The sequence below is a fragment of the Botrytis sinoallii genome, assembly GCF_014898435.1.
Source record: "Botrytis sinoallii strain Bc 23 chromosome Unknown BSIN_006, whole genome shotgun sequence".
NCBI classification, from domain to species: Eukaryota; Fungi; Ascomycota; class Leotiomycetes; order Helotiales; family Sclerotiniaceae; genus Botrytis; species Botrytis sinoallii.
The window spans coordinates 522,873-536,919 of NW_024066033.1; the positions used below are offsets into that span (position 1 = coordinate 522,873).

Genomic DNA, 14,047 nt, shown 5'->3' on the forward strand with positions numbered 1-14,047 from the left:
TTTATTATCTTTTCGATTATCTTTATTATATTTGAAATTATTATCAATAAATCTATTGATTATTCTGGATTTAAATTTAAATTCTTTAAGATTATAATCTTTTAGAACTTCCTGAACTTAGTCTTTCATTCATACGTTTGTAGTAGATCTATGTAATTGATTATATAAAGCTATAAATACTTCAATACCTAATTTCGATATCCATACCCCTTGGGCATGTAATATTATTCATAGTTTTTGTATATTCAATTAATGAATCTTTGCGAATTGCTTATTTGTGAATATATTGAAATTATTATAAAAGATCTCAATTAACTTATTATTATTAATATCCTTATAATCATATTACTTATATTTAAATTTGATATATTTAGTAAACTCTTTAGAGTCAAAATCAACAATTCTATTATCAGTCTATTGTTTCTTTAATAAGCTTAATTACTCTTTGTAGTGCTTCTTTTCTTTTTCTATATATAATTCCTTGCTGATAACCTTAGAGGTAATTGGGGTGTTGTCGCTGTCCCGATATGATAAAGTGTGTATAGGGGTATTTCGAAGGTTGTAGGTATTTCGAAGGTTGTAGATAGGTTGTAGGTATTTCGAAGGTTGTAGGTATATTATAGATATGAGAGATATGAGAGAGTATATGAAAGATATTTAGATAAAGAATTTACTTTGTACAATGTGTAATACAAAGATGAATGCATAATAGACACAAAATCGATTCGTTATATTTAACCAGTCGATTTTTTGAATATGTTTTTCTGATACAATTATCCAAAGTATATTTTTTAGTATAACAAGAAAAGAAAATGTATTATATTAGTATAATAATATCTTTCTTTATGATCTTTTCAGAATTTCTATTAATTCTGAATACTATTTCTAAATATCTAGTGCTTCTAATAGAATCCAAGGCCCTAATTTATAATATTATTAATTAATATTAATATCAATTTAATATTAATTAAAGTATAAAGTATTTTAATCTTATTAATATAATTGATTATATTATTCGTTTGATTATTATTAATTATAAGAAACTAGTACTTGATATAGTAAAAGTGTAAGCGCTAGTGCTAGTGCTAGTGCAATACGGTGCCCTCTTTAGATCACATGATTGATATCCCGACAGAAAACGACCAGTATAGAGAAGCATGAGCAACAAGGATCTCTCAAATGAGACATTCTTGTCCTTCATTGAAATGGCTCTGATTGTGGTGAATATTTTTGAGGATTACAAAAGTTGCCAAATGAATACTCAAGTGGCACATTACTCACGCAGTTCTTTGATCCTTCATACACAAGTTTGTGATCCCTATTTATTAGGATTGTTTGATGACAACGGATAATCATAGTTGAGATCAAGTCATCTATTTCTTCTCGGCAGACGAACTGCAATGCGACGCTCCATCCTCAGTCTTATGTTCGGGATCTTTGTTATCTACGCTCTTCCTATACATGCCCAAACGTACGTCTCTTCCACCGTATGGATTGTGCCGGATGGTAACACTGCGGACCTTTCTAAGACATATATCGAGGGTATAACCCTTCAGGTTACTTGGAACCCAGCCCTAGAGGGTTATCAATTTCAAACTCTATCCAATCTGTGGGTTACGACCTGGGATTATGAGATAACACAATTCAGCCAGCTGCTCACCGGTAAGAACATTCACTGCCGTTGTAACTTCCCAAACTCAATGTACAAAATTGTTTTACTGATTCATTATCCCGCGATTTTCCAGAGAAAGTGAATACGAATAACAGCGGCACGTATGACTGGACCATCACAATACCGACGAACGTTCTGAGTAGAGATGCAAAATATGTCCTTCGATTCAAGGATCTCAATTCAGTATATAATTCTAGCTCCCAAGAAATATCAAGTACCGGATTCTTAGTCATTAATGGAGCCTCTTCATCAACTTCGACAGTATCTCCTACTCCAATACGCTCGACCCAGACATCTTCGTCGGCCTCTAGCACAGCTACCACCAGCGCTTTGGCGACACAATCAGTAATCTCGACTACATCGGCGACACCAGCATCCATATCCACCTCTGAGGGCAGTGGTCTGAGTGGAGGCGCAAAAGCCGGTATTGCCGTGGGTGCTGTGGTTGTAGCTTTCTCGATTACTGGGCTGGCATTTCTTTTTCTCAGGCGGCAACGCCATGCTAAACGTCCCTCTGCGGAGCCTTCAACAGAGCCTCCAATGTACTATGATCCGCCAAAGCAACCCTTCATTGGAAACACGAGTAACGTGATAGCTGAGATTGGGGATCGTGAGAGAGCTGAATTGCAGGGCAGCTAGGACTGTTTGTCGGAGACGTAGCGGGAGGTGAGCTTTTCTTGCTAGGTGGCTCATGAGCTCAATGAACCGAATCAGCCATCTTCTAATAAGATGACGGAAGCAGTAAAACGTGAAATTATCCTTACTCCGAATGATTGGCAGGCCTCTTCTTGCTTTCCTGGCTGGACCAAACTCAATATGTAATAGAAACTATTAATAAAAGACATAAACATCTTCTATTTTCGTGTGTCCACGGACAGATAACTTTTTATTGAATTCACTGATAGAATATATCAGACCAATACTTTACATCAGTTCCGAATAGTCGATATTTCAAGAAGCTAAAATAAACAAGTCGTATACAGCTGCGGAGAAAGTAATTTAGAGACCATAGTGTATGAAAATTAGCGATAACTTAAATTCTTGTTGGTTAGGAGCAGAGGTGTGTTCCGAAAGTGAAAAAAGGAAGTAATCGTGGGCTCTCAGAACATCTAAAACCAGTATAATTGAAGTGTAAAAAAGTCTAATACTTCTTCGGCTTTGCCAGAATATGGCTTGTGCGCATTGATACAGTTAATCTACTGCTGGTACCATTGTAATAAGTTCCTGAGATAATGAAACATCGATGCTAAGTGGTGTCCCATAGTTCGATGCTGAAGTCAGATCAGATCAACCATCGATTTCGATTTGGAAAGGACTCGCATCCATATCATTGTAGGTCTCTGAGCTACACACTTCCGATACCCGAAGAAGATGGATCAAAGGCTGCTTTCGCATCAGCAGCAAATGAGTAAGCCCTTATTTCAGAATTTTTGTTCGATTAGTCGATCACATCGTTAATTCCTTCCCTGTCTCGTAGAACATATCCATTAATTGGAATGTCGTCCAGCGGGTTCTTCAGACTGCCACACCTCTGAAACAGTAATTCCATTGAGATTTTGCCCTCTTCATTCACGATTCTCCGAAGAATATTTGAGAGGTAGGGCACATGCTCAAATTGTCTGAATTATAGCATTCAAGAAACGAATTCGTGCAGCAGCGGGGCCGGTGCCATTGTGATCGAAATTGGAGATTAATTTTATGATCCGTAAGTAGCTTTCTCGTCTGTACTGCACAAAAATGCACAAATGTGACATATTACCATCTGCCTATTTAGTTGAAGTAGTCACATTGATTGCAGCGTACGCTGCTAGCTTTTGCACAGGCCATGCCATTGCCCATTGCCAATTTTCAGGGAGAACGGATTGTATGCCAAACACCTCTCTTTCTGCAATTCCTCTCATCCACCAGACATTATCGGCAGCTTTGCAAAGTGCAAAAAAGTGAGCCAAAACAACAAGTGCACGATTGCTGTTTTCGTTCAATTGTTGAACAAATGCTTTGGGTGCGACTGTCGGAAACGCATATATGACACGGCGAAGTTCGTAAAGGTCCTCTCCACCTTCGATACCGAGTAGAATGCGTCCACAATAATTTAATGCAAAAGTAAAAGCAGCCTGGCTTTCCTCATCAATAACCTCACCCGGCGCCCTCCAGTTTAAAAGCTCCGAAAATGGTTGGTGATATATTTTACTACGAACATCTTCCATTAACGTCTTCATGTCTGGTTTAGCAGAAATCAGAGCTTCTAGCTGGCTATTCGGATCAAGCATAGGGATTGTCTGCGAAAACAAAACAACATTCCCACAGAGAAGAGCGAATACTTGGGTTGGAACTGTGTAATGGCCAATATTATTGTTTTGCAGGAGGATGAACGCGGGCAACCCATTCAGAATTGTAGAGAGGCACACAGCTTCAACATTATCCTTGTTGATGTTTTTTATGACTTGACGATGCTCACGAATAGCTGTATTGAAATATATCCGATGAATATCTGCCATGTCTTCAGCCGCTGGGTTGATCTTAGTAAGATGGAGAGCTGCAATTGATATCATCATATTCAAGAGAACTGGATGATCGAAAGCTAGAATCGGAGCACCTATAGTCCACAGATCACGAACACCTTCATCGTGAATGGAAAGGAACCCTTTTTGGGCGGTCTCAGTACAAAAGTGGTGAAGCAGGCGCATCTCAAGTAATCGACGTTCTTTTGTTTCACGAGCCACTGTAATATCGAGTTCCCTGGAGGGGTCAAGGTCATAAGGCGGATTGGAAGGGGACCTTGTCTCTGTCGGTCGTTTTTGAATTGGTTCGGGATAGTGACATGATATTTCTCGGCGGACGCACGCATCACATGCCGGGCGTGCTTCGTTGCACTTCAGATTCGGATTTGATCAGCAACATAGCTAACATCTGTTGCAAGTGAATCATTCATTCGACTTTACCTTCACCTTTCGTGCTTTACATGCCATGCACCCCTGTCGAGACTTTCTATGAGCTCTGAGGCCTCTTGATACTGGGGCTGCCATCGTCCTCTCTACTGGATCAAAGTCAATCGAAAATTGTTACTGGTGAATGCTGATGCCTCAGTCACATGGCAAGCGATATCACGATTGAGAATTAACACGTGATCGGCGCTACACTAAGCCAAACCGACCGAATTTAGGCTCTTTAGCCTTGAATTCGGGCATCAGATAAACAACTTTTTGATCCATGATTAGCTCGGATGATTATTAATGTTCAATCAACAATACTATCAAAAAAAGATGGCTTTCTTCAGAACTCAATGTATAATTACAACGTTTTATTGAAGAAGAAGAAGAAGCTCTGAGCGTTGGATAACATGAAATATGTTTTTGATGCTCATTCCAAGCAAATTGATGAATGTCAGCCTCAAGACTTATTACAAGTTTGACACGGCTAGATGTTCATACCATGCAACCCCGTCCAAATTTGAATCTGACACCGGGAAACATGGCCTGATGTAGGCTACTCCGCGTCTTCCTACATGTATAAAGCTTGATGCCGCTGGATCTATATCTTCAGCTTTTTCTTTTTTACCTTTTCGAGTATCGATTTCTGAGAAAGAAACTAGCCGAAAATGGCTTCCTCTAGTCGTATCAGAGAACTTGCATCTCGGATTTCGGATTATGCAATCGAGATTGAGACACAGTTGTCAAGGGAAAATCTTGCTCTGCCAACCTTTGAGCCGGTTTCCCCAGTCGATTTACCTCCTGCAATTCATGGAACACAGGTAGCCCTTCTTGAAGCCGCCGATGAACTTGTATTGCTTGTACAAGGGCCAATGCAATCCTTAATGCACATTGTTGGTTATTCCGTAAGTGCAATTTAACAATTTCCATATCACCTATCCCTTATTTACTTTATACTAGCATAATGCCCGAAATTCACTTCATGCAATCATCCGCTATGATCTTGCTACTGCTGTTCCGATTGACTCAACTGCAACTTTCGAGGATATCGCACTCGCAAGAGGGCTTAATACTGTCGATACTACTCGTGTATTACGTCATGCAATGACTTTTCATGTTTTTGCCGAGAACAGCCCTGGGATAGTGAGCCATACTGCATCGTCACGTTTAATTTCCGAACGTTCTGATTTGCGAGCATGGATAGCAACTACCCTGGACGAGCTATTACCGGCGGCGTCGAGAATGGTAGATGCAATGGAAAAATGGCCGGGTTCTGAGGAGCCAAATGAGGCTGGATGGAATATTGTGAATAATGAATCCAGACCGATGTTTGAGGTGCTAGGAAACGACCAGAAGAGGGCAAAAAACTTTGCAGGATCCATGACGTTCTTTGAGGCACGACCAGGCATCGCTGTAAAGTATTTGGTCGAGGATAAAGCTTTGGAGTGGGACAGGGTTAAAAGGATGGTTGATGTTGGTGGGAGTCATGGTAAGGTCGCATTTGCACTGGCTAGGAGGTATCCCGGTCTATCTTGTATAGTGCAAGACCTCGAAAGTGTTGTGAGTGGAGCGCAAGTCCCTGTTGATTTAGTTGACTCAGTGACGTTCATGCCTCACAACTTCTTCGATCCCCAGCCTGTGATAGATGCTGAAGTATATCTACTGAGGTGGGTATTGCATGACTGGTCGGACAAGTATGCAATCAAGATTTTACAAGGTCTGATACCTGCAATGAGGACTGGAATCAAGGTAGTTATCAACGAGGCATGTCTACCAGACTTTGGCACGATGTCACTATATGAGCAACGATTTCTGCGGTAAGCATCATCCAAAATAGCAGAGCAAAAGAGACAGCATCTGACTTTGAAACAGGGCAACAGACATGACCATGAAGCAAATTCAGAATGCTCGAGAGCGAGATCAGGAAGACTGGGGAGCATTAGTAAAAGCTGCAGACAGTAGGTATAAGCTTCAAAGTATTTCGCGACCTGAAGGATCTGAGCTCGCCATTATCACTTTAATATGGGAATGATTTCACAGTATCTCTCTTATCGGGGTGCTTGAAATATGTGCAGAGCATTACAAAGTATCCTTTAGATAAATCATACATCCACCTGTACCGCACTACTATCCATAATATCCACAGTACTACTCCTTTGCATTGCGTTCATTTACCCAGTCAACCATTTGCCACCAGTTTCTACATGGATAAGTCGTACCGAAGGCCAATATACCTTGATGATAAGATGCCTCTACCTGTAGAGAAGTATCGGCGTGGCACATAACACTCTGGCGTAAAAATTCAACGCAATGCAAGACGTGAGTTTCATCGATGTGTTGCGGCATATCATTCACATCCTCACCCGCTATCAAAGCCTTCTTCAAATCTTCTTCTTGATAGAACCTCTTTCTGAGTGCATCCTGCTGTAGGATTAGCTCCTGTAAATTTGTTGCAATGCTCATTCTTAAGGTACTCACGACGCAATGTAGTTGGTGGAATCCTGCGAAGCCAGATCTCTCGGGCTTGTCTTCTGGCCACTCGAATAGACCATGGTGATCTTTGGGGTATAGTCCCTCCCACAGCTTATCATTTTCAGGCGAAGGCCTCTCCAGGTATGTTCTATTCGATTTGAACGTAATGGCAACAGGTTCAACTACGGACAGATGTTAGTGTTGATGTCTGCAGGAAAAATCCAGCCATGAGAAGACCCAGTACTGACGGTCAAGGATCGGGCGTGGATAGCCGTTGTTATATGGATGGGATAGCTCTTTCTGCATTGAATATACTTTTCCAGCAAGAAATCCAATCCCCGCACTAATTATAAATCCCGCGGAGACAATTATTGCGCAAATGCAATATAAAAACTGTTGTCTTAGTTTGTCCTTTCCTTTGTATTGTGAAAATTTTGATTGCGCGAGAAATTCGTTTTCCTCTTGGTCGAGTGACTCGTAGTTGTGGTTCTTTGACAAGTTCTGTACGGCTGCCATATTGAGATGAAGAATTTCGGAAATTGACTTGGTATGAGAATAATAATAAAGGCGGGGCGGATTTACTCTGCTATCGATTTATGAGATGTGCGAGAATTATGAGACATCTAAGTTTTATGAGGGTTTGGTTGTAGAGCTCGGTAAGAAAGAAAGCAAGCTGACAGAGATCAAATGAACCTAGAGTCTGGGCATGCAACGCTCCCTAGTCACAAAGATTGCGCAATATACCATCTTGGGTAAATGTGACTGGGTCATCGCCTTCCAAAGTACGTGGGCAACGGAAGACAACAAGACAACTTACATGGATTTCGATGCATACAAAATTCAAATTTTGGATTGAATATACGCGGGCGAAAACTTTGGTAAAAGGTCCTTTGAGTCAACTCTGTGGGGCTAGAATTAGTCGGGAAAAATGATTCTAACCATTTCCTCTGCTACAACTATCTCTCTACGGAGAACTACGTGTGAATCACAGCACTGAAAATTCTCAGATCCCTGATAATATTGTGGTTCTTGTCATTTAAATTGTGGAAGTCTACACTATCCAGCCTGCTCTGTGTAGCTATCTGCTATGTTTTCCCCGCCTAAATAGTAGCATTTAAGTGCCTAGTACTCTTCGTTGTAAAGCTTCTCATCGGGATAGACGATGCTATCGTCGGCCTCAGCTATCATGGAAACCAATCAGCGACAGTGTTCAAACACATTCTATTGAGAAGTTTTACCTGTGTGTCTCTTATACTCTTCGTTGTAGAGCTTTTCGTCTGGATAGACGACGCTTTCATCGGCTTCAAACCAAAGAAGATTGTTAGCTGTTGTTTGCAATGAAAGATCCTATTAATTGCGTACCTGTATGTCTCTTGTACTCTTCATTATAGAGTTTTTCATCGGGATAGACAACACTATCATCGGCTTCCGTAGCCACAATTACTATATAGCACCAAAGTTGGTCAACAATCCAAGAACAAATACGGCCAGTTTAGTTCTTGAGATCTACCTGGAGATCTCTTGTATTCCTCATTGTACAGTTTCTCGTCCGGATACACAACTACGTCGTCGGTCCCAGAACGTCTCTCAATAGGTCCTGCGATGGCTAATGTGCTGAGCAGGATTGTGAGAATAGTTGATGCACGCAATTTTTGGTGGTTTTTCTCAAAGATTGAAGGTATGGAATCAGACAGAAGTTGTGATGTCAAACTTTAGAATTACGGGTTATAGGACAAATGTGGGGCTCATTGACTGTCATATACATGCCCGTAGCATGCCAACGAGCATCTCATAAGTCCTCCCAGAGCCTCGGTAATTCCGGGTAATGTACTGATTAGAAACTGGCATATTTGCCCGTCTTACGTTTATAGTATGCATATATAGGTATCAATTGAGCATTACAATATATCCTCGGGAAATTTTCAACATCGCTTAAAAGACATTATGTTGCAATGCTCTCTTCTGAATCTTCGTGCAGCAGAGCAGATTCGTGGCAGCAGCATCCAAACTGAAATTGCTCAATGATTCTTCCTTGGAGTCACTTATTTCCCAACACGACTCTCCATAGAAATAGACAAGGTCCCACTTTTGCATCGATTGAGGTCTCACGATATCTTCCTCTCCTACAATTCTCAAAATGCACACACAAATTACCAGATTTGGAGTCCCAGAGATCGAACTTGGGGACTCGACCGAAACTTTTCCGTTTTTATTCCCAGACCATTCGGAACTTTTCGGAGCGAAACCTGCCAAAAGCCGAAGGAAACTAGGTTTAGAAATAGTCCTGCACATTGGCCTAATATTTCTCTATTCCATCACAAGTCTTACGGTCATCGTCTGGTTCCATGTTCCTAGTTCTTCACTACAGAGGAAAACCCATCATGGTAAGGGCCATTTATCCCAATTGAAGCTTAGATTCGATAATCACTAAACACTGGGGATAGCTTTACCTGACCTGGCCGTAAATTACCATTCGCACCAGTATTCTCTCATGCACGAGAGCCCTTTCGTCGGTCCTCCATCCCCATCTGTCGATTCAGCCTGGCACTCCTTACTCTCCAATATGAGCATACGCGTCAGCGAGACGGAGTTATCTAGCCATTCTCTCACATCTGTCGCTTTGCCCAATGGAGGACATCTCGCTTGGATGGGTGTCTTTCATGAGTTGCATTGTGTCAAGATTCTCCAACAAGCTAATTACCGAGAACACTACCATCCCAATGTGCAGGGTCAGGAGCTGAGGAATTTGCAGGTGCATGTTGGACATTGTGTTGAAATGCTCAGGGCTACCGTTATGTGCCCGGGCCTGATTTGCAACACTTACGACTTTTATTTGGAGGGAAGGATTGAAAGGTCCGCTACTGGCTCCGGAGAGACCGTACAGACAATGCGTTGACTGGGATGTTTTGATGGGTAGCATTCGGAATAGAGTTGTTGGAGAGGAAGAACTTGGAAGATTGAAGAACCCTTTGGCATGATTGTCGCATGAAGACTACCATTGTAGACAAACATCTCAATATTGCAAGAGATCTATCTTATCCTTGTAATCAGTGAAGATGTGTGGTCACAATTACAAGGAGATTGTAGTAGAGTGAGCACCACAAATAATCTAGCCCAGACTCTACCTTCTGCACCTAGGTAATTAGTGTCATCCTCGGCTATCTAGTGGCATCTTATGAACCAAATAGTGATACGGTCAGTACCTCGTTTTCATCAGACGGGGAATGCGTTGATATTCCTTGTGATTGTGCGGCCAACGTACAGACGGAGCTCGATCTCATTGAAGAATTTTCAATATTATCTTACATGCATCTCCTGCAACCGATTGCAGTCATCATTGCTAAAGATCCTCAGCATCGCTGCAAAATTCTATTAGACCTTGAATTTGAAAATCGAACCAGCATTGCCGAGCGCGCTGCAGAGCAACAGATTCTTCGGTCCCGGGTGCAGAGCTGTAAGCTTCAACGCATTAGAGCCAATGGATTCTCGGAGAACAAGCCTGCAAGCAACCTATTTGGTGTCACATCAGTCCATAATACTCGCAGCCGATGAATCTTACCTTCTCTTTATCGCGTAGTAGACCATTTTGAGAGAGTTTGCGACTCTACAATGCTCCTATGCCATTAAGGCGGGTAAATCGGTCTCACAGCCTCTTTCATTTGCCATCATTAACCTGGTCCATCTACTGCGGCGGGGCTCCATCCTAGTAGTCGGTGCGAGGTCAAGGGCTGCAGTCATGATCATTTGAATCTTGTCCACGTCAACAATTCTACGCCAGTCGCTATTGAGTCACGGACCAGCAGTTATGTCAGTTATTATGGGCTAGACAATCTCCTGCAGGTTATGCAGGTAATGCAGTGGAGTCATTGCGAAGTGGGGTTTGTTGTAAAGGAGGAGAAAATGATCGAATCCATGACGTTTTTAATATCCGAATACCTTATCACGATAAAGTGTCAAAGGCTAGTATTGACGGATGATTTCGCATTCCATGCGAAGCATCTAGGATGTAAGATTGAAGACAGATCATTGATGCGAGCTCGCGGCGTGTGATTAAAGCCATGATAGAAGCAAGTAATTGACAGTTCATTGGCGGAAGTACTCATCAGCGACCTCAGAAGTAATATTCGACTCAAATGAATCCCTGAGTCTCCATCTGGAAGGTCTTCATACTCAAGCAGCGTAGCAATATTGGTAATGGGATCCGTCATTGCGTAGCATCTTTGAAATGAACGACGGAAGCTGGGCACTTCTTTAGAATCTCATGCAGTGTTCTAGGTCTCTTGAGCAAGGATTACTGTCGATAAACCGAAAGATCTTGGAGCGGAGATAGAAGTACTTTAGTAACCCGCTAATCAGAATGTGGGGGTTTCTACAGCGGATACGCCCGTGAACCCCTGTATTTTTCATACCCCGTGTGATATTTCTGGCCTCCTCAATTGAAGATGTCAGATACTAATTCGGTAAAGAGTGCGAGATACGAACCCCTGGGTGCTGATCTGTCAGATATATTATAGGCTATAAGAGATTTTCGGGAAATGCCGCAGTCACTTTAACAGAAAGTTTCGTTGAAAGTTCCTATCTTTCTATTTTCTTCTTCAATAACCAATATCCCTACATCTTGCACAACCCTATATCTTACACACTTTTATTTATCAAAACAAAAATAGATTATAAATCAAAATATCATTATAATTGTCTCAAAATTATTTAATAAGAACTTTAATATTATCGTAATATAATAATAAAACCATGTTGCAATAGAATGTATACAAAAGCTACCCTTACAGGATAAAGCAGCTTTCAAACAAATACTATATAGGAGATCGGAAAGCGCGCACGGAGGCGCTCAGAGGATCGGAGACAAAGGCGCAAGTGCGCTAGCCATCGCTTGGGAGGCTACTGAGGGTATTGAGACCCCATCCCTAGGAAAGGGGGATCATGTAGACTAGAAGATCATCCCGCAGTTAGCCCAACCGTAATGCCCCCTGGGAGGCTCGCCTATACGGCCCGGTTGAAAATTACTAATAATAATAATAATAATAATAATAATAATAATAATAATAATAATAATAATAATAATAATAATAATATAATAATAAAGTTTTGAAAAATTTAAAAATGAAATGAAATATTGATTAATTTAAAATGATATCAATTTAAAATATTAATTATTAGAGTAGATAATAGCAATGAATCAACTAGGCGTAATGTAGTACAAAGACTTTTCATTAATTTCTCTAAACTATGAAAATTCTATAATTTATAATTGTACGCGGGTTGGCGTTGGTCTGGGGTAGGTCTGCAGGGCTATTCACATATCCTCGCCAGTCCTTATGCGGATTGATTGTGACAGAGCTTCCTATTTTGTATATCGTGTTTCAAGATATATATGTTTACTTTCCGAAATCGGTTTGTATAATACAAGAAAATAAGGCATTATGTAATCGCGTTCGGGATATATTTCAAAAGAAAATAAAAACGTTATAAAGTTACAAATAATCAATAAACAATATTCTAATGTGTTTATTGTTTTTGTTAATAGATTATTAGAGGCTCTATAAGTTTCCTTTATTTTTTTGAATGTATTTTCTCTTTTAGTAGGTTATTCTTTATTTATTATCTTTCCGGTTCTTATTTTATCATAACTGCTTTTCAATCTATTGGTTTCCAGGTGATTACAGTTTGGTTTGCAGCAGGTCTTGTTGATCTAATTATTCCTATATGTCTTCGTTGCTCTAAGTGTATTGCAATTTCTGCCCCTAAAGATTTTTATTACTACGATAAGGGTTCTAATTCTTTTTATAATTATTATTATATCTAGAAGAAAGTCTGCTAGTTGATATCTTTGTGATATATTTCCGATATCAATCTTATATATTAGACTTAAGCTTTTTAGCTAACTATTCCTATTGGTAGTCAAAAGGAATAGGATACTGAAAATATACTGAGACATTGAAATAAATACTACATCAAGAGTATAAAGGCCTTTTTGTGGAAGGAAGATAAACAAAGTGATATTAAAAAGCTAGAGTTAGTAGAGACATTATTTTTATTTGTTGTAAAAAAGCTGAATCGAATAGATGATTTTATAAAGCGTTTTATAGATTTCTATTAAGTTATTATTAGTTACTTCTCATTTTTTTATAAAATTGTTTTTTACTAATATTCTGGATTTTAGAATAATTTGTTTATATTGGATATTGCTATTCTAGGTTCCATTCTGAAATTGATATCCGTAGTAGATTTGAATGATAAGAGTGAATTTCTTATTCTGATTATTTATTTTTATACTCTTATCGCTCCCACCCCGCCCTTTGCTTTTGCGAAGAATAAGGTTTTAAATACTATAAATATAATAATTGGTTTGAAAGATTGTCAATCCTCTTGTATTGATATTAAATTGTTGTTTTGTTTCTATTCCCATATTCATTTCTCAATATACAAAAAAGATTGAATTAGATACCCCGAGGATTCCTTTTCTGGTTTTAGTGAGAATAATAAGGATGATATCGATAATAATAGTAGCACTACTTTTTTTTACCAAATTACTGGTACCTCTCGACACTCCGATATTCCTTATATCTTTCAAGGCAATATCGATATTACCATTCCTCAGGTAAAGAAGTGTGTTTTTAGGGGTTTAATAGTTTTTATCCGTCGATCTGCAACCAGAAGGTCGACTCCTCAACTATCCTTCCTTTTTATAAAACTTTCCAAATAATTCCGAAGCAAAAGGCAGTATCAGCTGTTACTGATTTTCTATCTGATTCTCAATATCGGGATTATAATGTTTTATAAAAATCTAAGGTTTCCTTTATGAATTGTAATATTTATATTGGAGAGTCTGATGTTTGTACGGGTTTTTCTGAAAGTATTTGATCCTGTAAGTGCTAGCGGGTTGTTAACAATCAGTTAATAAAGGGTTGATTGCCTAGTAAAACTTTTGTAAAAATGGAGGAAAAGGAAAATAAGA

At 39.7% G+C, this 14,047-nt stretch overlaps 6 protein-coding genes across 6 annotated transcripts; 3 read left to right on the forward strand and 3 right to left on the reverse strand.

Annotated features, from left to right (window-relative positions):
• Positions 1-1,400: 1,400 nt before the first annotated feature.
• EAF02_004019 (uncharacterized protein) lies at positions 1,401-2,311 on the forward strand (the record flags this gene model as incomplete). Its single annotated transcript, XM_038900067.1, has 2 exons — positions 1,401-1,662; positions 1,746-2,311. The coding sequence occupies 2 exons, from the start codon at positions 1,401-1,403 to the stop codon at positions 2,309-2,311; spliced, it is 828 nt and encodes a 275-aa protein (XP_038759774.1).
• A 1,127-nt stretch (positions 2,312-3,438) lies between these two features.
• EAF02_004020 (uncharacterized protein) lies at positions 3,439-4,698 on the reverse strand (the record flags this gene model as incomplete). Its single annotated transcript, XM_038900068.1, has 2 exons — positions 3,439-4,545; positions 4,615-4,698. The coding sequence occupies 2 exons, from the start codon at positions 4,696-4,698 to the stop codon at positions 3,439-3,441; spliced, it is 1,191 nt and encodes a 396-aa protein (XP_038759775.1).
• A 572-nt stretch (positions 4,699-5,270) lies between these two features.
• On the forward strand, positions 5,271-6,634 carry EAF02_004021 (uncharacterized protein; the record flags this gene model as incomplete). The annotated part of the gene is made up of 3 exons (XM_038900069.1): positions 5,271-5,507; positions 5,563-6,419; positions 6,475-6,634. The coding sequence occupies 3 exons, from the start codon at positions 5,271-5,273 to the stop codon at positions 6,632-6,634; spliced, it is 1,254 nt and encodes a 417-aa protein (XP_038759776.1).
• A 116-nt stretch (positions 6,635-6,750) lies between these two features.
• On the reverse strand, positions 6,751-7,590 carry EAF02_004022 (uncharacterized protein; the record flags this gene model as incomplete). Its single annotated transcript, XM_038900070.1, has 3 exons — positions 6,751-7,023; positions 7,081-7,256; positions 7,323-7,590. 3 exons carry the CDS (start codon positions 7,588-7,590, stop codon positions 6,751-6,753), a joined length of 717 nt encoding a protein of 238 aa, XP_038759777.1.
• A 606-nt stretch (positions 7,591-8,196) lies between these two features.
• On the reverse strand, positions 8,197-8,922 carry EAF02_004023 (uncharacterized protein; the record flags this gene model as incomplete). The annotated part of the gene is made up of 5 exons (XM_038900071.1): positions 8,197-8,255; positions 8,313-8,375; positions 8,437-8,517; positions 8,585-8,688; positions 8,906-8,922. 5 exons carry the CDS (start codon positions 8,920-8,922, stop codon positions 8,197-8,199), a joined length of 324 nt encoding a protein of 107 aa, XP_038759778.1.
• A 25-nt stretch (positions 8,923-8,947) lies between these two features.
• Positions 8,948-9,970, forward strand: EAF02_004024 (uncharacterized protein; the record flags this gene model as incomplete). Its single annotated transcript, XM_038900072.1, has 2 exons — positions 8,948-9,458; positions 9,519-9,970. The coding sequence occupies exons 1-2, from the start codon at positions 9,212-9,214 to the stop codon at positions 9,968-9,970; spliced, it is 699 nt and encodes a 232-aa protein (XP_038759779.1). The 5' UTR covers positions 8,948-9,211.
• Positions 9,971-14,047: the final 4,077 nt, after the last annotated feature.